Source organism: Convolutriloba macropyga, chromosome 6, assembly GCF_964194025.1.
Source record: "Convolutriloba macropyga chromosome 6, txConMacr16.3, whole genome shotgun sequence".
NCBI lineage: Eukaryota > Metazoa > Xenacoelomorpha > Acoela > Convolutidae > Convolutriloba > Convolutriloba macropyga.
In genome coordinates, this window is record NC_134473.1 from 62,994,634 (window position 1) to 63,018,107 (window position 23,474).

At 34.5% G+C, this 23,474-nt stretch overlaps 2 protein-coding genes across 3 annotated transcripts in view; both read right to left on the reverse strand.

Moving 5' to 3' along the window:
• Positions 1–3,688: 3,688 nt before the first annotated feature.
• LOC142341856 (peptidyl-prolyl cis-trans isomerase H-like) lies at positions 3,689–4,739 on the reverse strand. Its single transcript, XM_075393123.1, has one exon. It carries the CDS (start codon positions 4,485–4,487, stop codon positions 3,927–3,929), a length of 561 nt encoding a protein of 186 aa, XP_075249238.1. The 5' UTR covers positions 4,488–4,739; the 3' UTR covers positions 3,689–3,926.
• Positions 4,740–7,495: 2,756 nt separating this feature from the next.
• Positions 7,496–23,474, reverse strand: part of LOC142341844 (85/88 kDa calcium-independent phospholipase A2-like) — a 61,700-nt gene continuing 45,721 nt past the window's right edge. For both annotated transcript variants that reach the window (XM_075393104.1, XM_075393103.1), the window contains 3 exons: positions 23,214–23,304; positions 8,810–8,947; positions 7,496–8,373 (listed from right to left, as the gene is read on the reverse strand). In XM_075393104.1, the coding sequence (XP_075249219.1) occupies positions 7,630–8,373; positions 8,810–8,947; positions 23,214–23,304 (973 nt within the window). In that variant the 3' untranslated portion in view covers positions 7,496–7,629. The remainder of the gene's footprint in view (positions 8,374–8,809; positions 8,948–23,213; positions 23,305–23,474) is intronic.

Consider the following 23,474-nt stretch of genomic DNA (forward strand, 5'->3'; position numbering starts at 1 on the left):
GTCAACGATCAAAAACAGAGGTAAATGTTCGAAACGAAAGAAGTCAAAGACAAGTCCTGAAATACAATCCAGAGAAAAGAATTGACTCATGACCAAACAATAAAATCCACCGCACTAAAAGGCCAATAATAACTGTTAGTTTTGAAACTATTCAGGCTAAGCAACAACTCCTCAAGAACAGCAAAATAAACAACATAGCTGGCAGATTGCCAGAAAATAGCCGCAATAGATTCGTAGATCGGCAGTCTAAAATAAAAACAGTAAAAAGACAGACCAAAAAAATTCGTCTTTTCATTGAAGGCTGATCTGTTATATTTTGATTAAAAATCTATATAAGTTATTGCCGCCTCTATTAGCCGATCTCAAATAACCTTCATTTAGAGTGACACACACCCATTTGACCTTATTAGGAAGTCATTTTTGAGAGTGAGGTAAGTCAAGTGTGACCAAAAATTTAATCACGCACATGAACAAAAAAACTCGCTCCACTAAGAGCGAAAAATGACGTCACATGCAATTCAGTTAAAATTGCATGAACGAATGAACAAAAAGTGGCTGTGACGTCATATGGTCGTAACAAAAATCATGACGAAATAAAAAAAACCAAGAGAAGGCCAATAATAGCCCCAGCTGTCGCTGTGCGGCTATTAATAACCGACTAACGTCGGGCGAATTGCTCTCAAACGACCGGCGAGCGGTTGGCTTCGTCAGTAGCTAGGCACAGTTTAGTGAGGCGAGCTTTAGATTAATTGAAGGGGCGTAAGTGAGCACAGGGGGGTGGGGGTTCACCTGGGTGGCGGATGGGGTGGCAACAGTGGGGGGGGGGGGGGCAGTGAGGGGGGAGTCAATCTCTAAGAACCGCCCTTGGCACCATAAGTATAAGCCTCCGAAACAGATTCTGTGAATCGCATACTTGAAGACTAGTGAGTTGAAAGGCTCTAAGAGCAAAGAGCACTTAATGCCCGCTGGGCTCTACCTGTTTATCCTGTTTTTGAGGACGAAAAGTCAAATGCGTGAGACAAAAAATTGGTCAAGCAAAAAATCGCATAAAAAGACCGACAGGACTAAAATAATTGCTACAAACTTCGTTTGAGGGCAATTAATCAAGACAAAGTCAATTTTGATTTTTTGACTTTTAAGTACTCAAGCCACCAAATATATTCACTTATTTCTCATTATAAACATACTAAAATGTCAGTGAACCTGTCACTAACGATATTCAATGATACAAATCAAATTTTTGCAAATAAACTCGCTAAAACCTTTTGAAGGCAAATAGTGTAGAATGCAATAGCTACCGAATAAAAAATACTTGAGTAAAGGAGTCCTGATTGGCAACGGATGAGACCCGTCATCAGTGAGATTGAGAGACAAGACAGCAATAAATACATCAAATACTAGCAAAACCAAAAGATTCGGTAATATTTCTCAAAGACAATTAATATCAAAGTCATAGAAAGCTTAAGCTTTAAACAGATTAAATTAATCCCTACTAGCAATCAATGAGACCTGTCCCTGATGAGATTTATGAATTGGCAAAAAAACAAATACTCGCAAAACTGAAAAATTAACTGATGAATTTTGGAGAAAAAGTAGTACAAAGTCATTAAAATTGCTAGCGATTAACTCAAACCAGTAAATGGATTCTTGTATACCTCACAAACAACCCATCGGAGCAGTCATTGATGATACTAAGTGATAACACAACAGAACTTTTTTAGAAGTAGGCAAAGTCAAATATTCACTTATGTTTTATGACAAAGTGTCAGACTCATAAATGTTTTAGCTGCCCCTTGAAGAATCCAAGCAAATGCAAATAGGCGCAATTACAACACATACACATCATAAAAAAACTCTGAAAACGAAACGCTGAAAACAAGAGTCAAATCGACGAACGAAAAAAAAAATATTAAATTTGTTCAAACACCAATTTCTCACTCCACTTGAAAATTGGTTGAAAAAAATTACACCTTAAACCTACTCGATGCTTCTCTCCCTTTACTACTTCAGCGTGATTAACATCACTACTCTAAATTGATTTCTCACTGATGCAAAAAGCCGAAAAAAAGCGTGAACAGGTCTTAAAAGACAGCACACAAATACAATCTAAATACTTTGGATTTTAAAAAACATGTAGAACACTTGTAAAAACATGTTCCGGAGACTTGCTGTATAGATAATTAGTTTAAAACAAAATCGAAATGCCAATTTCTCAGAATATTTGCCGGAACATCGAAGAGCGGAAAAGATTTAATATAGCTCCAGAAAAGTCTGATGTATAGATTGGTAGGTGTCGGGAATTAATGAAATATAACCGACTAACGACGGACGAATTTCTCTCAATCGACTGGCGTGAGGCTGGCATTGAATGGCAGCTAGATTCATCTTGCGGAGGCAATTCTCATTAAAGGCAGAAAATTGGGGCCATAACCTCTTAAAATTGTCATATGCCCTATTAATTTACAATTACTCACTGGTTTCTGTTAAATACGCATAGACATAAGTAAAGCTCTAGAGTATTGCACTGCTACCTAATTCCCTGTGACATGACCAGTTGATCCTGTTTCTGCGGGGGAAAATCAAAGCAGTCAAAAGAAGAAACGATAAGGTGCATAAAAAGACAGAACTAAGATAATTGCTTCAAACATCATTTTGGAGACAAGATGATGGCCACTGACCAAGATGGTTATAAAACATAATATGAACTGCTAACAAGGATAGACACATGAATCGAGACAACGGCATTCTAGTCTATAAAAAGCATTTGAAATATATACATACCTGCATTCTGCAGAATAATCTAAGAAGCTTCCACTGCTATGCCTTTAATATAATCGGATCAATTAAGATCATAACCGACTACGGCAGGACAAATCTCCCTCGAACGACAGGCCAGACGTTCCTTTTGTTTGTAGCTAGTTTAAATTTAGAGGCCAAACTGACTGGGTACGCGGTAGAACAGTGGGGCGGAGTGCGGAAAGTTTGAGTTCAAACCAGCCAAAATCTAAAAATGCCCTCGAACTCATTAAGTTGTGCTCCCTCAGCAGCCTCGTAAACTCACAGCTTACTAAAACCCCAACACGGGTTTTACCAATTTATTCTGTTTCTTTTGACAAAAAGTGAGATCGCCCAAGCAAAAATTTTGCCTACACAGGAATACAAAAATTGCTTCAAACTGCTTTCGAGAGCAATTAACCGTCTTTCAATCAGTTTTAGTTTTTTTGATGCTATCTTAACTTTAAAAAAGAGCCTAAACAATGTCGAATAGACCGTCAACTAATGCCTAAAGGCTACGGATTTCGGGTTGTGACCACAACAAATACCCACTTAATTGTAGTTCTGATATGGAAACAAAAGAGTAAACATTTATTGACTCTCTTCAGTTGCCTAGATGAATTTTGGTGGGTATTTGTAAAACCGTATCTAGCTAACACGGCAAAACTGTTAAAAAAAATTGATGGCTAACAACAACGCGATCCTTGATACCAAAACAGATTATTATGCTGTTGGGAAACAATAAGATTGTACTTGATCTATATTTTGTGGGTAAAATTTCCCTGAAAATGATCACATTTGAGCTTTTGCAATTAATTAGACGTTTGGACAAATGACTATTGATTGAAAGGTTGCTTAAACAAAATCTTGTTCAAGTTTGCTAAGAACCCATCAAGCATTCAATGAAATGAACAAAAGTTGAAAATTTTTTTTCAAACTCTAAAATAACACCAATGAAACAAAATTTCAACACAGAAGTACGAATTTAACTTCGACTGAAATAGAAAAAATTGCACTAATTACTAAAATCCATGTTCGTTTCAACAGATTATTTCGTCCTACACAGAACCTCAATCTATATTTGATACCACACTCGTCTGCAACCATATCTTTCGCCACTTTTCATAACAAACGGACAACACAGGTCCCATTTACAGCTCTCCACACTGGCTGATCTCAATAGGCAGCTTTGGTTTATTGTTCGGCCCAGTGGGCACATTCTCAATCTTCCTAACAACCAACAACCCATCCAGAACCTTTCCAAAAACAACATGCTTTCCGTCTAGGAAGTCACACTTGGTACATGTTATAAAGAATTGACAGCCGTTCGAGTGAGGTCCACTGTTGGCCATTGAAAGGAGACCCGCACCTTCGTGCTTCATCTGGAAGTTCTCGTCCGCAAATGAGAGTCCATAAATACTTTCAAGACCAGTTCCATCCCCTTTTACAAAATCTCCACCTTGAACCATAAAGTCTTTTATAACCCTATGAAACACGGCTCCCTTGTACCCACGAGGAAGTCCATCCTTTTTGTATTCTCCAGTGCACAGCTGGCGAAAGTTCTCGGCAGTTTTTGGCACAATGTCAGCGAATAGCTCCATCTTGACACGCCCGACATCGTTGCCTCCGATTCGGATGTCCATGAAGACAATAGGATTGTTTACATTGCTGACGGGATAGTTGTGCCATGTCATTCTGAAAGTTATTTCCATAAATAGAAAAACGAACAGAATATCACAGGACTATTCAGCCAGATTTCAAGGAACAACTCAGTTTTCAAGAAATGTAAATATAAAACTAGAAGCATTTCATATATTCATTTGCATCAATTGATGTGATTTAAGGATGAATAAGCGATTGAATTAAATAGCAGCCATAATTTAAATGATGATATCAACGGATCCAATCGACAGGCAAACCACTAACGTCGGGCGAATTACTCTCAAGCAACCACCTGCGGCTGGACGATGGAGGGGAGTTTGGTTCTAACTCATTATTAAAGATAAGAGCCGCCCTTCACATGAATTTACTTCCCATCAATAGTTTTGGTGCATAACATCAGGCGCAGGCGGCACAAACAAAAGAAGGCATGAACAAAATAACACTCTCTTCCCTCCGCTCTTCGGATTTCATTAGCAAAGAACCTTTTCAAACTTAATTCACATCTGAATTTCTGTGTTTTTCGCTCGCTCACTATTGTTTTTCGCTCGCTCACTATCAAAGAAAAAACAGTAAGAATTCTCTCTGTCCAAGAAGCCCAGAAAAGAAAAATATTACCAATTGCATTTGTTCACGAATAAAAAAACATAGCTGACAGATCGCCAGAAAATAGATGCAAAAGCTTCGTAGATCTGCAGTCTCAAAAAAGTAAAACAGACAGACCAAAAAAGAAAATTAATCTTTTCATTAGGGGCTGAGATGTTAAATTTTGATAAAGAATCTGTATTCTTTACTTATTGCCGTTTCTATTAGCTGCTCATAAATAACCTTCAATTAGAGTGATATACTCACTTTGAATTAAAGTAAAGAAAAGCCAATTTCTGAGTGAGAAGTCATTTTTGAGAGTGAGGTAAGTCACGTGTGAACAAAAACTTAATCACGCAAATGAACAAAAAAACTCGCTCAACAAAGAGTGAAAAATGACGTCACGCACGCAAATCAGTTGAAATTGCTTGAACGAATGAACATAAAGCAGATTTGAAGTGGCTGTGACGTCATATGGTATTAACAAAAATCATGACGAAAACATAGCCGGAAGAATTCCAGAAACGACTTGAAGTAGAAAAGTCACCATCTTCACTGCCCTAAGGAATATTCTATATATATATATATATATATATATATATATATATATACACTAAGCATTTTGAGACAACTGAAACAACAGGAAAATATGAGAAAAGTATCCGACAAAACCTGATACACAACCTGATAAAAAATTAACTTTAGTGGCAACTCCAGAAAAAACTATTGGTAAAGCAACCTGTAATACAGATAGTTTGCAACAAAATATAAACAATTGACAGCCAACCCAATAAAAGGGTTCATGAAAAGAAACTCGAAAGGGAAAGGAGATGACGGACAAAACCGTAAAGTAGAATTTTCCAAAAAGCAGATTTGAAGTAATTGTGACGGCATATGGTCGTAACAAAAATCTTGACGACGAAATAAAAAAACCAAGAGAAGGCCAAAAATAGCCTCAGCTATCGCATTGCGGCTGTTAACCAATTAAGTCAATGAAAAATTTAGTCCCAGAAATCAAACTAAAAAAATAGCTTCAAAGCTATCCTTATATATACGGGACGTGCGTATAGAAAAGAAATCCTTCTTTTTAAACAATCAGAGAAAAACCCAAGTGTTCAAATTACAATAGGCCAAAATAGGCTCACAAAAACCTGTTGGCTAATTTTGAGGAAAAATTAAACGACTACAAAAATTAACAAAAAGTAGGTACAAGTTTTATGCCCTAGTTTTATGCCAGCTAAATTGTAACCAAATGGTAACTCTGAGCAATAGGCGTCTTTCAATTCGCAAAGCATTCAAATAAAGAAAAAGTCGCAAAAACGGCCTAAAATCAGCAAAATAGCTGAAAAACTTCAATATTAGCTTAAAACTTTCAGAACAAAAACCACACCAACTTTTTCACTCGTTCCATTTCTTGCTTCAAAATTCACTCTAATAAAATAGACAATAAAAAGATACTTCTCCAAAACTCTTCGAATGATAAAAACAGACAGCGCCCCAATAGAATTCAAATTCTTTGAATTGTGAAAAGACAGCGCACCAATACAATTGAAATTCTTTGAATTGTAATAATAAATATGGTCACTATGATCGCCGGCTGAAAAGATGAGGACGGCTATTAATAAAAAAAATAACACATTTGGACAACACCCCAAAAACAACTAACAATCTCAAATCTATGAAATACTTTATTTCAATCATGAACACGTCAATCAGAAAAATACACTATAATAAACTATACTTTGAGGAGTTTTGAAAAAGTCAAGGCTTCAAACGGCTGGCTTTGTTTCTACTTTTACTGTCTCGTGGTGCATAAAAATTTTCACTCAAATTTGACATCCAATTAGCTTAATAAATAATCAGATCTGTCAACGCGTCTCACAAAATTGAAACGCCAACACAATTCAAATAGTTGATAACTTTTGGTGACAAAATCTCGCCCATGTGTAAAAATGAGCAAAAAAAATTCATTACGACTTCTAGGAAGGAAAAATTTACTCGGCTTTTAATAAAAAATCTAGGCCTAACGTGAACAGATTGCTGAACAAAATTGAGGACGACGAAAAAAAAGAAGGCGATGATGACTAAAAGACCTGAAACAATCCACGAACATTTTTCCTACCCTAATAGTTGTACGTTTCAGGACAGTTTTAAAAAACCAAATTGCTCATTAAAAATTAAGACACCCCGATAACGCGCTTTTAGGACATTGGTACCGGGCTTGAACGTTCGGTTTGCTCTGCAATTCATCTGTTAAAATATCACAAATTGAACGGATTACTGAAGTTGTTTCATTTCCCCAATACAAAATGTCATAGTTCTTTTGAATTAACGTTCAAGTAGTTTTAAATCAGTTGTCGTTAGGTGTATGGTAATATCTAGTACATTTTGTCTTCAATGTACGAAAATGCTGTTACAGATCGAATAGTATACCAGATTAATCATTTCTTGGGGAGACGAGAAAACAGATTCCGCGCAAAAAAGTTGAATAGCGTTAATTAATCTTGAATAATGGCATCAATTCATTAATGAGAGCATCAAATATTTACTGCATCAAATTGATTCTAATCAGAGAAAGGATATGACTTTCTTACTTATGGCTCGAGAATATCATTTGTCACCACCCGTTCTGACAGATCCGCGTCCTCTTAATTTCGACTTCTTCTTTAGGTTAGTGAGGTCTATGTATTTAGCCACTTTGTAGAAGAGGTTCTGGTTGCGCCTGACGTAACATTGCGCCTCCCAGCACATTTTGAGGAGGACGCTGTCTGAGGTTTCATTCAGAGCTACATCGGCGCTGACTGGAGGGTTGAACCTGACATATGGGATGTTACACATCTGGCACCAAGTCTGGGCCTGAGCTACAGGACGACCTTCAGCCACAGTGGCCTGGTCAATCACGGTCGATGTCAACTGGATCAGATTGGTAACAGAGCGAAGTCCGTCCATGATTCCGGATGGCTTGTTGATTGAGAGGGATTTGGCTTCAACGGGCACAAACCCAGTCCCACACGACACTACACACCCAATTCTGGGCGGGAAATAGCCGCTGTGGACTCCACTGTTGGAGTAGAGAGATTCATGCACGCGGAACACCTCGGTTAGAGTGTCTAAGGTAGGGTTGTTACACATCAGTCCCCCATCGAGCATTCGCCCAAAAGGAGAGAAGAAAAGAGGAGCTGCAGAGGTTGCCCTCAAAACCTGCCATAGCACTTGTTTGTGAGGGGGATCGGTGGGTGGGAACTTTCCCTGATGAGTGAGGTCCTTGGTCAGCAGCGAGTTAGCAGAAGTCACATTTGAGAAGAAAAACAAATCAGGCGGAACTCTGTCCCCTAGCACCGTCGAAATCAGCACCTGCACACAGCAACACAAAGTGGATGAGTTAATTAATTATTAAATAAAATATCTATTACTTCTACTCTACTGTCAACAGGATGTTAACCAATGAACGCAAATATTCTGCTCAACCATCCCTTTATCTCATACGTCGAAACTGGCTATTCTATGGATAGGAGTAAGAAAATCTCGAACCATTTGCTTAAAGCTGATTCAAAAAAGCCAAAAATAAGGGCATTCTTGCAAAAAAGATTGACATTTAATTCACGAGCATTGTAAGATCTTTTAGGACTGAAAAATCTTTTAAGATCGGAATCTTAGTGCTAATAGGAAATGCTATAACGAGTCCTATTTCTTCAAATTAGTGCTGAACACACACACACACACACCTAAAGAAAATAGGCTGTGTTGAAGTTGCAATACAAGAATTACCACGTAAAATAGAATACGAGACCTTTGGTTTTTTGATATCTGTCATGACAGCCTGGTGAGTGAAGTAATCTTTGAGAAGTTTCTCGAATGGCGCATGGTCATATGGCCGCATCATGCCTTGGAACACTTCATCCTTGAAGCGAAAGTACATCCCCATGCTCTGAACAACAACATAAGAGTCCAGACAAAAATCAATTGTGTACAAAATATAACATAGCCGGCAAATTGCCGCCGTTGACCCGCTTGACGTACATTGGTATTGAAATAGAAAAGGAAAAAATTAAAATTTTTGACAAAATTGAAAAGTGTCAAAGTGTTATTTGGTGTGCAAATTCAGCATATTCGGTTAGATACACTTCAGTCAGCTTCTAAACTAAACGATATTAAGCATAATGAACATAAACCGACTAATGTCGGAAGAATTGCTTTCTCGCAATCGATTTTATATTAGCAACAAGCTTTAGTGAGAACAATAGAGATCACTCAAAATTTAAAACTTGCTTGAGCCAAGAAAACTTGAATACCAATACTCATCTTGGAGTCGTAAAAGGAAAATGTTTACAAAAATGGCTCCAAAATTCGTTCAACAGCGATTGAGCAAAATTCAACTATAATTAACTATTTACGCCAGGGCATTATAAGATTGTTCTAGAACAGGAGTATCAAGCAAAAAAATTGTCAAAAGATACACGAAAATAAAAAAAAACGTTGTTATGGAGCAATTATTAAACCAATATTAACTCAGCCCCAAGGTTTTAGTGGTTAATAACGTTTCAATTATTAATTATTACAATACTTACGTAACTTTCGACTAGCTTTTATGTCGAATTACTTTCATTAGCATGAAAGACATTCAGAGCTATAATCACTTAACATATCCGGCAGATCGCCGGAAAATATCCGCCATTGAAGCGCTTGACTCACATGGGGGTTGAAACAGAAAACGAAAAAAGAGAGAAATTGACATAATCTTTTCCCGAAGTTTCAAAAAGTGTTCAAACCGCTGTGCAGTTTGTTAGATTCTAAAAAATAATTAATTCAGCTTTTAAAATTAAAACTATTAAGCTTAATACTGATGTCAGCTAGCAATCGCTCTTTTGACTTTAGCCGTATTCACCAGATTGCGTAATTCAATCGCTTGAAAGAATTTGAAATACATTCAGTTGAAACAGTGAGTGAGTTAAGTCAGAATTCAAAGGTGAAAATCGTGACTTAAGTAAAACGAAAAACGTGATCAAAAGGTAAAAACGAATTAAAAAAACATAGCAGGAAAAATTCCGGAAACTACTCGAAATCATATCCCCCGAAAAAAACAGGCTTTCCAAATAACTAATATCTCCTTGCAGAATGCAGCAACGCAGAAAAAACATTCTTAAGTCTAGAAAAACATTCTTAACTTGAAAAACTAGGAAAATTGAATTCAGTTTTCATGTAGTAAAAGTACACATACAAACGAAAACCGTTGTTTCATACAATTAACTACATTTCCAACCACAGAATATCCGCTAAGCCTTAATGAGCTCACGAAAACACGATTTTTTGAGGAAGAGAAAAATTGAGAAAATTGTTTAAAATTTTTCAATTTTTTTTTATCAAAATGCATAGAGATAATTTTGCAGGAAAAGAAACTTGCATTCTTTTAAGTAAACCGAGCCTAAACAAATGTAGTACACATAAAATACAAGACTTCATTCAGCATCTAAAATGAAAGCTATTAGGCTTAATGTCAGCTAGCAATCACTCCAATGAACTTTGATAACCTAATTCACAATTACTTAGTGATAGGGCTTTATCGGTTTCTCCCTTTTCTTTCGATTTTGCTCCTGTGATTTTGGCTGTATTTTTTACATTGCGTAATTCAATGCGTAAAAGAAATTAATATCCACTCAGTGAAAGTGAGGTACGTCAGACGTCAAGCGTGAAGTCGTGGATTATGCAAAACAAAAAACGTGATCGCAGAACGAAGAGTTGTAGCGAATTGAAAAAGAAAAAAAGAGCTCCTAAATAATCGCTGTTGAGAGACTGACGAAAACTATTAAACATACCCGGCAGATTGCCGGAAAATAGCCGCCGTTGACTCCAATAAGCATGATTGGGATTGAAATAACAGAAGATAATGAAAAAAAAATTTTGTGCAAGAACATTTTTTTAAGTCCGATTTATTTTGATGGCATTTCGTGGTTGTACTTCTGTTTTAGAGAGAGGCTACAGGGGCTACTATCAATACCAATAAGCATTAGACATGGTAACTAAGACTTATAGGAACGACGTTCAATTAGCGGGCATCTAAAATTGGGCTTAATGGGTTTATCCCGTTTCTACTTCTGACTTCAATTTTTTATACTGACTCTGTTCATTTTGAATTGCTTTGCTGAGCAACTGATGTTCAAAATCACTTTTAGCAGAATGAGAGAAGAGAGAAACTAGCCTAGAGAAGTCAAAAAGATTTCACGCAAAATGTTGAAAAGGCGGCAAAATGAGGTAAAGCGAAACATTTTTTTATTCGACGAAGTAAAAAAAAATAGGAGCGCTATAATAGCCGGCTGAGAAGATGAGGGCGGCTATTAATAAATTGATTAAAACGATGCAACGGGCAAAAAAGCGAAAAAAGACGCATTAGTTAAAAAAAACATAAATTAATCAACAAAAAGACCAAAAAAAAAACAGAATATAAAATAGAGGCAAAACATTGTTAAAGAGAAAGTTAATGATCCAGAAAAAATTATTCACCAGTAAAAATTTTAAAAAGACATTTCAACAAATTCTTAGTTGCGCAATGTGTTAAATGAAATCAATTGCATTTAAAAACTTTATGAAAGAGTAAACACCAATATTTTTAACAAAAGATAAAAGCAGAGCTGACAAAACCAAAGGTCCTAAGATAATGATACAGGCTAGAAAGCAAAGAATATGAATACAAACAAAACAAAAAAACAAGACTAGTTCTTGATTATTGAAAGTTGAAAATCAAATTTAAAAAAAAAAGTAGAAAAAGAAACATTTCATTGTTTAGCATACGAGGCTAGAAAAAATATACAGCTATCCCCATAGATTGAAAAAATTTTGCAAGAACTGTCAATTTTTTTTTTCAAAATTGCACTTATTTATACTTTTTGCTGAATTTCAAAAACGGAATGCCACACAACAATTTAGTTATTAGTAAAAGGAAATTCAAATCCCTGACGGTGCATAAAAAGACTTCCTAGAAATTAGTCCAAAAACAAAAAAAATGAGAAAAATTGGATCAAAACTGCCAAAATCGGGCAAGCATGTGTACAATTGCCATATGCACTGATTTTTGAAAAAAAACGGTTTCAAAATCCAAAAATAGGAAATTAATTCATTAATAAAGGAGAACTAAGAGGAAAAGCCAAAAATGAATCGAAAAATTGGGAAATAAGTGCTCATTCAGAATTTAAAAAAACATTATTAGACTCAAAAAAACAGTGATATCAATTGTAAAAGCACTGTAAAAGCACATATTACAACAGCTTCTATTAAAAATTATTTATTACAAAAAACTAAATTGTAAGCAAAAAAACTGGGCCAATCGAACGAAAAAACGGCTAAAAATGGTTATCTAACATGCGGCATTCTGTAAAAAAAAATTCAAAATCGAAAAAAAAGATTTACTGGTCGAAGCGCATGATCAAAAAACTTCTCTCGCTGAGAAAAAATAGTTCACACAGTAATTTTAATCTCTTTCGCTTTTAGGTCAAAACGCCGTCTGAAGGAATAGTAGTTCCGGTTGAAAAAACCTTAAGAAAACCAATACTCCTCTTCGAGTAGAAAAAACCAATTCTAAAAACCAGATTAAAAAAGCAGAAAATCGATGTCAAAATGCCGCATGCGCATGTGAACAAAAAAGCCACTAGCAAGAAGCCGGATTTTTGTTCAAATACCGATTTCTTACTCTACTTTAAAATTAGAGTGAAAAAATTTCAAGCCGCAAAACCACTCGCTTTTTCTCTCAACTTCCTGTTTCGGCATGAACAAAACCACTACTCGAATTTGACTTCAAAAACCATGCAAATATGTGAACAGATCTTAAGACAGCGCCCCAATACAATTCAAATTCGTTGAATTGTAAAAAAAACGCCTAAATAATAGCCGTTGAGAGTCTGACGGCTGCTATTAAACAGTCAGACGAAAATACTCTTCATTTTTGAATCAACAATCAAAGTTTTCATTACTAATTGTCACTAATTGGAAAAATGGGTACTGTTTCCTTTCCTAACCGGCGTGCATTAAGGACGCTGTCATGTCTCTTAATGGGTGGATACAGGGAATAGTATCCATACCAATAAGAGATTGTAACTAGGACTCAAGTAGCGAGCATCAAAAACTAGACTTACGGGTTTAATCCGTTTCGATTTTTGATTTAGTTTTGAAGTAACAATTCTGTTCATTTTCAATTGTTTGGCAGAGCAACTGCTGTTTAAAAGCACTTTGAGCAATGAGGAATAAAACTTTCCTAGAGAAATCTAGAAGATTTTATGCACAATGTCGACGCGGCAAAACAGGTAGAGGAAAACAAACTTTGGTCTGACGAAAACAACTGTTCAAAAAATTTTCATTTACTGACGAAAAAAACTCATTCCCAAAAATATTTCCAAAACATTCAAACAAAACAGTAAAAAAAATTCCGCACACAAACGAGAAGAAATCATAATTGAGCAAGCGAATTGTTCAAAGACACTTTTCTCACTTAACTTTAAAACTAGAGTGAAAAAACTTCACGCCAAAAAAACTATGCTCCACTTCCTGCTTCAGCGTGACCAAAACCAATACTCTAATTTGACTTCAAAAATCATCAAAATGTTAGAAAACATCACGAAACATAGCCGGAAGAATTCCACAAACAACCCGAAGAATCATGCTCACAAAAATTTAGCCTTTGCCATAGCCATCATCTACTTACCAAAATGACGAAAACAATAAGTGATCTTAAAATCAATTCAAACGATGCTTTTTCTCGAGCAAATTGCGAAAATAAGGTTCTAAGACCTAATTTTCCCAAATGGCTTGAGAAAGAGTATCGTTATGACATTATCGAAAGGACATCAGAGTCCAATTTAGTTTTTGGCTATTTTCTATTGTCACTTGATCTAATATTACCTATAGTTTCTCTAATGATAGAGTTCTCTAATGATCAGGAAAATAATGAGAAAAACAGTCACATTTTTCTCTTATTTCTCAACAAAAGGCCACTTTTTTTAGACGATGCAATCAATTGGTAATTAAAAAGTCCCGTAAACTATGAGCTTTGTTTAATTTCCCTATGAATTCAATAAAAACAAAGAAGTGAGCTAAAAATTGATTAAATAGCCTAGAAATGCAGAAAAAGACTGAAAAACATCTCAATTAGCTTGCGGCTAGCTTAGATTATAATTGTCAAAAACTCTCAGAACAACCTACTATTATTGCCAGAGCGTCTTAAAAAAATGAGCAAAATAACAATTTAAAACAAGAGAAAAGTGCTTGAAAATAAGGCACGCGAACAAAAGATTGCGCTCGCTAAGAGAAAATATTTTTACGCCTCGATTTTACACGACTCTATATTCGCTCCTCCCCAATTTTACTCAACATTCAAACCAGTCCAAACTTTTTCACAAATTTTCTGCTTCAAAATTGATTTCAAAAAATGAATAAAAGATCACTGACAGATTGCCGCAACAGATGAGAACTAGAATTGCGTGTCATGTAATAGAGATAAGAACAGATACATATATCAGAAAAAAATTATCGACGCCGCTCAAAAAGTTATGTAAAACACATAATACAAATTAAAAAAAGCTTGTTAAAATTAATACCTCAAACTCTTTTTATTAGGAACCTTTATTGCACATATGAGTTCATTTGACCTTACACTAATTCAAAATAAACTTAAGATTTAAACTATGAAAGTTATTTTTATTATTATAGGGTTTTTTATTAGAGTGAATAAGTCACGTATGATCAAAATCTAATCACGCAAATGGTTTTCAAAAAATTTTCTAAAATATGAAGGAGAATTGACATCACGCAGGCACATTCCGTTAGTTAGAGGAATGAGCCATTAAGAACAATTGACTTTTTGACCTTTTCTATGTGAACAAAGGTTAAAAGAAAAAGAATCACAAAAACATAGGCCATTTCCTGGATTACAATCAGTAAATTAATTGAATTTACTGAACACCCGATAACTAAAATTTTCCAGCAATATGCTTAAAATGAGTTAACAATAGAGCAATCTAGAATAGAGGAGAACAATGGCAGACCAAGCAAAAGGAGACAAAAACTAAGGAAATTTTTGAAAACCAGTGGAGTCAAAGAAAAATGAGCACAAAAATACATCGAAATCTTAAAAACAGCATACAATAAAATTCTAGGAGATGAAAAGATCCTATAGCAGTTGTAATGGATGAAACAGGGACAATAGAACTGCAAATAAACGCAACATACCCAAACTCAAAAAAAGAATTCAGAAACAAACGGTATCTCGACCAATAAAAAGTTAGCTTAAAACTGAAGCAAATAAAGTAACACAAATCACGCCACACAACAAGGCTAATGAGAACGATATTTTTTTGAGAGACAACCGGGCAAGACTGAAAAAGACTGAAAAACATCTCAATTAGCTTGCGGCTAGCTTAAATTATAATTGTCAAAAACTCTCAGAACAACCTACTATTATTGCCAGAGCGTTTTAAAAAAATGAGCAAAATAACAATTTAAAACAAGAGAAAAGTGCATGAAAATAAGGCACGCGAACAAAAGATTGCGCTCGCTAAGAGAAAATATTTTTACGCCTCGATTTTACACGACTCTATATTCGCTCCTCCCCAATTTTACTCAACATTCAAACCAGTCCAAACTTTTTCACAAATTTTCTGCTTCAAAATTGATTTCAAAAAATGAATAAAAGATCACTGACAGATTGCCGCAACAGATGAGAACTAGAATCGCGTGTCATGTAATAGAGATAAAAACAGATATATATATATATATATCAGAAAAAAATTATCGACGCCGCTCAAAAAGTTATGTAAAACACATAATACAAATTAAAAAAAGCTTGTTAAAATTAATACCTCAAATTCTTTTTATTAGGAACCTTTATTGCACATATGAGTTCATTTGACCTTACACTAATTCAAAATAAACTTCAGATTTAAACTATGAAAGTTATTTTTATTATTATAGGGTTTTTTATTAGAGTGAAAAAGTCACGTATGATCAAAATCTAATCACGCAAATGGTTTTCAAAAAATTTTCTAAAATATGAAGGAGAATTGACATCACGCAGGCAAATTCCGTTAGTTAGAGGAATTAGTCATTAAGAACAATTGACTTTTTGACCTTTTCTATGTGAACAAAGGTTAAAAGAAAAAGAATCACAAAAACATAGGCCATTTCCTGGATTACAATCAGTAAATTAATTGAATTTACTGAACACCCGATAATTAAAATTTTCCAGCAGTATATTTAAAATGAGTTAACAATAGAGCAATCTAGAATAGAGGAGAACAATGGCAGACCAAGCAAAAGGAGACAAAAACTAAGGAAATTTTTGTAAACCAGTGGAGTCAAAGAAAAATGAGCACAAAAATACATCGAAATCTTAAAAACAGCATACAATAAAATTCTAGGAGATGAAAAGATCCTAAAGCAGTTGTAATGGATGAAACAGGGACAATAGAACTGCAAATAAACGCAACATACCCAAACTCAATAAAAGAATTAAGAAACAAACGGTATCTCGACCAATAAAAAGTTAGCTTAAAACTGAAGCAAATAAAGTAACACAAATCACGCCACACAACAAGGCTAATCAAAACGATATTTTTTTGAGAGACAGCCGGGCAAGACTGAAAAAGACTGAAAAACATCTCAATTAGCTTGCGGCTAGCTTAGATTATAATTGTCAAAAACTCTCAGAACAACCTACTATTATTGCCAGAGCGTCTTAAAAAAATGAGCAAAATAACAATTTAAAACAAGAGAAAAGTGCTTGAAAATAAGGCACGCGAACAAAAGATTGCGCTCGCTAAGAGAAAATATTTTTACGCCTCGATTTTACACGACTCTATATTCGCTCCTCCCCAATTTTACTCAACATTCAAACCAGTCCAAACTTTTTCACAAATTTTCTGCTTCAAAATTGATTTCAAAAAATGAATAAAAGATCACTGACAGATTGCCGCAACAGATGAGAACTAGAATTGCGTGTCATGTAATAGAGATAAGAACAGATACATATATCAGAAAAAAATTATCGACGCCGCTCAAAAAGTTATGTAAAACACATAATACAAATTAAAAAAAGCTTGTTAAAATTAATACCTCAAATTCTTTTTATTAGGAACCTTTATTGCACATATTAGTTCATTGGACCGTACACTAATTCAAAATAAACTTGAGATTTAAACTATGAAAGTTATTTTTATTATTATAGGGTTTTTTTATTAGAGTGAATAAGTCACGTATGATCAAAATCTAATCACGCAAATGGTTTTCAAAAATTTTTCTAAAATATGAAGGAGAATTGACATCACGCAGGCAAATTCCGTTAGTTAGAGGAATGAGTCATTAAGAACAATTGACTTTTTGACCTTTTCTATGTGAACAATGGTTAAAAGAAAAAGAATCACAAAAACATAGGCCATTTCCTGGATTACAATCAGTAAATTAATTGAATTTACTGAACACCCGATAATCAAAATTTTCCAGCAATATACTTAAAATGAGTTAACAATAGAGCAATCTAGAATAGAGGAGAACAATGGCAGACCAAGCAAAAGGAGACAAAAACTAAGGAAATTTTTGAAAACCAGTGGAGTCAAAGAAAAATGAGCACAAAAATACATCGAAATCTTAAAAACAGCATACAATAAAATTCTAGGAGATGAAAAGATCCTATAGCAGTTGTAATGGATGAAACAGGGACAATAGAACTGCAAATAAACGCAACATACCCAAACTCAATAAAAGAATTAAGAAACAAACGGTATCTCGACCAATAAAAAGTTAGCTTAAAACTGAAGCAAATAAAGTAACACAAATCACGCCACAACAAGGCTAATGAAAACGATATTTTTTTGAGAGACAGCCGGGCAAGACTGAAAACGACTGAAAAACATCTCAATTAGCTTGCGGCTAGCTTAGATTATAATTGTCAAAAACTCTCAGAACAACCTACTATTATTGCCAGAGCGTCTTAAAAAAATGAGCAAAATAACAATTTAAAACAAGAGAAAAGTGCTTGAAAATAAGGCACGCGAACAAAAGATTGCGCTCGCTAAGAGAAAATATTTTTACGCCTCGATTTTACACGACTCTATATTCGCTCCTCCCCAATTTTACTCAACATTCAAACCAGTCCAAACTTTTTCACAATTTTTCTGCTTCAAAATTGATTTTAAAAAATGAATAAAAGATCACTGACAGATTGCCGCAACAGATGAGAACTAGAATTGCGTGTCATGTAATAGAGGTAAGAACAGATACATATATCAGAAAAAAAATATCGACGCCGCTCAAAAAGTTATGTAAAACACATAATACAAATTAAAAAAAGCTTGTTAAAATTAATACCTCAAATTCTTTTTATTAGGAACCTTTATTGCACATATGAGTTCATTTGACCTTACACTAATTCAAAATAAACTTAAGATTTAAACTACGAAAGTTATTTTTATTATTATAGGGTTTTTTATTAGAGTGAATAAGTCACGTATGATCAAAATCTAATCACGCAAATGGTTTTCAAAAAATTTTCTAAAATATGAAGGAGAATTGACATCACGCAGGCAAATTCCGTTAGTTAGAGGAATTAGTCATTAAGAACAATTGACTTTTTGACCTTTTCTATGTGAACAATGGTTAAAAGAAAAAGAATCACAAAAACATAGGCCATTTCCTGGATTACAATCAGTAAATTAATTGAATTTACTGAACACCCGATAATCAAAATTTTCCAGCAATATACTTAAAATGAGTTAACAATAGAGCAATCTAGAATAGAGGAGAACAATGGCAGACCAAGCAAAAGGAGACAAAAACTAAGGAAATTTTTGAAAACCAGTGGAGTCAAAGAAAAATGAGCACAAAAATACATCGAAATCTTAAAAACAGCATACAATAAAATTCTAGGAGATGAAAAGATCCTATAGCAGTTGTAATGGATGAAACAGGGACAATAGAACTGCAAATAAACGCAACATACCCAAACTCAATAAAAGAATTAAGAAACAAACGGTATCTCGACCAATAAAAAGTTAGCTTAAAACTGAAGCAAATAAAGTAACACAAATCACGCCACACAACAAGGCTAATGAAAACGATATTTTTTTGAGAGACAGCCGGGCAAGACTGAAAACGACTGAAAAACATCTCAATTAGCTTGCGGCTAGCTTAGATTATAATTGTCAAAAACTCTCAGAACAACCTACTATTATTGCCAGAGCGTCTTAAAAAAATGAGCAAAATAACAATTTAAAACAAGAGAAAAGTGCTTGAAAATAAGGCACGCGAACAAAAGATTGCGCTCGCTAAGAGAAAATATTTTTACGCCTCGATTTTACACGACTCTATATTCGCTCCTCCCCAATTTTACTCAACATTCAAACCAGTCCAAACTTTTTCACAAATTTTCTGCTTCAAAATTGATTTTAAAAAATGAATAAAAGATCACTGACAGATTGCCGCAACAGATAAGAACTAGAATTGCGTGTCATGTAATAGAGATAAGAACAGATACATATATCAGAAAAAAATTATCGACGCCGCTCAAAAAGTTATGTAAAACACATAATACAAATTAAAAAAAGCTTGTTAAAATTAATGCCTCAAATTCTTTTTATTAGGAACCTTCATTGCACATATGAGTTCATTTGACCTTACACTAATTCAAAATAAACTTAAGATTTAAACTATGAAAGTTATTTTTATTATTATAGGGTTTTTTATTAGAGTGAATAAGTCACGTATGATCAAAATCTAATCACGCAAATGGTTTTCAAAAAATTTTCTAAAATATGAATGAGAATTGACATCACGCAGGCAAATTCCGTTAGTTAGAGGAATGAGTCATTAAAAACAATTGACTTTTTGACCTTTTCTATGTGAACAAAGGTTAAAAGAAAAAGAATCACAAAAACATAGGCCATTTCCTGGATTACAATCAGTAAATTAATTGAATTTACTGAACACCCGATAATTAAAATTTTCCAGCAATATACTTAAAATAAGTTAACAATAGAGCAATCAAGAATAGAGAACAATGGCAGACCAAGCAAAAGGAGACAAAAACTAAGGAAATTTTTGAAAACCAGTGGAGTCAAAGAAAAATGAGCACAAAAATACATCGAAATCTTAAAAACAGCATACAATAAATTTCTAGGAGATCAAAAGATCCTATAGCAGTTGTAATGGATGAAACAGGGACAATAGAACTGCAAATAAACGCAACATACCCAAACTCAATAAAAGAATTAAGAAACAAACGGTATCTCGACCAATAAAATGTTAGCTTAAAACTGAAGCAAATAAAGTAACACAAATCACGCCACAAAACAAGGCTAATGAGAACGATATTTTTTTGAGAGACAGCCGGACAAGACCATAAAAAATCTGGAACAAAAAATCAACCTTCATATTTTATGTGTTTAAATCAAAAAATCGTTTCCTATGAAATCATGAGGCTAATTAGATAAACTTTTTCCTCATTATCAACCAATAAAACCTGTCAAAAATAATCAAATAAAAATACAACCCAGTTTTACATAAATTGTCTATACCCAGCTTGGCTACATTAATTTTTGAAAATTAACATCCCACGGGTGATCAAAAGCATTTGCTACGCCCTGAAGGAATTTTTTCTAATGTACAGATCCTCATTAATTACCGAAGAGATCTGTTATTATTGAGAATAAGTGATAAGACTGCAATAAGTACAGCAATTACATACAAAACTTTTGAAAACAAACAACGTATAATTCATAAAAAGCAATAGCTAGGGCGCCAAACGATTTATGCGATTGAATAATACATCCTTAGCAAATAATGAGACCTGTCATTAATGAAACTAGGAGATAAAAGAACAAAGTGATAACAAAACTCATAGAAAGCAATAGCTACAACGATTAACTCCATTGATAATTGCATCCTTAGCAACTGATGATACCTCTACTTGATGAAACTAAGACAAAGCAACAAAGTGACAGTGGAAACTCGCAGAACTAAAAAAAACTCGAACAGTTTACGTCAAAGTTAGAAATAAATAGCATTAAACTAAAAATGTTAAATCGATCAATTTAATGTCTATTAGGGACCTATGAATTCTGTCCATGATACGATTAAATGATAACACCAAAAAAAATTAACAAAAACGCAAAAATGTCAAAAATTTACAAAAAGTTTTTGAGAAAAAAAGGGTGTCAAAGTAATGAAAACCACCAGCTATGAACTCCATTAATTAAGCTCAACTATGTCGCATTATCAACCAACAAGAGCTGTCATTAATGATACAAAGTGATAGGACATGGGTAACATTTCTCAAAAGGGGGCAAATTCCCAATATTCACTAATATTTTATGACTACAAAGTGTCAAAATCATCAAACGCTGTAGCTGCCCCTTCATAAATTGAAGGATTTGCAGATACACTTCATTAGAACACATATGCACCATTTTTGTGGTCCTCAAGAGCATAAACAGTTAAAACAAAGTCAAATTAACGAACGTGAAAACAAATAAAAAAAATACTTTGGAATGAAAAATAACGAACAGCACCATATAGCTCCGCTCACCTTACAGCTTCGCAGCTATAAACATAGCTGGCAGATTGCCAGAAAATGGCCGCAATATCTGCGTAAATCTGCAGTCTCGAAAAGATTTAAGACAGACTAAAAAAGAATTTTAGTCTGTCTTTTTCTTTTTTAAGAGACTAAAAAAGAAAAAGACAGACTAAAAAAGAAGAAAAGTCTTTCATTAAGGAATGAGATGTTAAATTTTGATTAAGAATCTGTATAACTTATTGTCTACTTTATTAGCTGCTCTCAAATCAACTTCATTTAGAGTGACAACCATCAATTGCCTTGATCTCTGACTTAAAATGAAGAAAAGTCAACTTCAAAGTAAGGAAGTCATTTTTGTGAGTGATGTAAATCAGGTGTGACCAAAAACTTAATCACGCGAATGAACAAAAAACTCGCTCCGCTAAGAGTGAAAAATGACGTCACGCACGCAATTCAGTTGAAATTGCATGAACGAATGAACAAAAAGCAGATTTTAATTGATTGTAACGTCACATGGTCGTAAAAAAATCTTGAAAAAACCCTAGAGAAGGCCAATAATAGCCTCAGCTATCACTTCGCAGCTATTAACAAGACACTTCTCAATAGTCCTCGCCGATTCGCAAAAAATACAAAGCCTCAATACAATCCAAATTCTTTGAATTGTAAAAAAAATAGCCGGCAGATTGCCAGAAAATAGTCACAATAGCTTCGTAGAACTGCAGTCTCAAAACGATAGCAAAAGAAACAGACCAAACAATTCCTTTTCACTATATGCTGAGATATATTTTTATTAGGAATTTGTTTACCCTAAAGCTTCGTCTATTCACTGCTCTCAAACAACCTTCCATTAGACTGACACACACTCACTTGGCCTCATTTCTTGGAATTAAAGTGAGGAAAAGTCATTTTTAGAGTGAGGAAGTCATTTTTGAGGGTGAGCTAAGTCACGTGTGACCAAAAAACTTTTTGACGCGAATGAACAAAAAACTCGCTCCAATATGGTGAAAAATGACGTCACGCACGCACTTCAGTAGAAATTGCGTGAACGAATGAACAAAAAGCCGATTTGAAGTGACTAAGACGTCATATGCTCGTAACAAAAATCGTGACGACGAAATAAAACAAAAAACCAGGAGAAGGCCAATAATAGCCCCGGCTATCACTTCGCGGCATAAAAAATTAGGAGCTCTATTATAGCCGGCTGAGAAGCTGAGGGCGGCTATTAATTATAATGATGTTATATCTGTGACAACAAATTTCAGCGCACTTATCATTTGACTTTTAGTAAATTGCCGCCAATTGAGTTCAGCTGCTTGAAATTGCGACTGAGAGAGAATTTTAGATCACGCAAAACGCAAAAAGTCACAAGGGCGTGAAAGTCACTCGAAAAGTTAAAACGGTCAAGCGAAAACTTTGCATAAAAAGACACGTTTACAATAATTTCTTCTCTTCGAGCGCAATTAATCAACAACCAAAATTCAACCTTGCATGTTTAAATCCTTGTTGAATACATATTTATTTCTCAGTTTACTCATCAGCGTGGAGTGAAACCTTGTTGGTGGCGCAATATGTTAGAAACGGATCTAATCCTGAAAACTAGTGATTGCTTGTTTCAAGGTAATTGAGTACATAACACAGGTATGCGTACCTTAGATATGGACAGGCCCATGCACAAAGCGACTGCCACCATTCCGCCCGTGCTAGTACCAGAAAACCAATCAAAGCTCTCAGTCAAAGGCCTAAATAGATTACAATGTCCATCCACCATGATGCATATCGTATTATTCAACTGGCCAGAAAACCAAACATTTGAAATATGGCCGTCAGAACAAACAATATAAGCCTATAAACTAAACCGAAACCATGAACATATATACAGTAATTAAAACATAGATGCAATTAGCAATTT

Bases quoted from the DNA above. Each gene is read 5' to 3' on its own strand.
- LOC142341856 (XM_075393123.1), bottom strand. From the start codon at position 4,487: ATGGAAATAACTTTCAGAATGACATGGCACAACTATCCCGTCAGCAAT.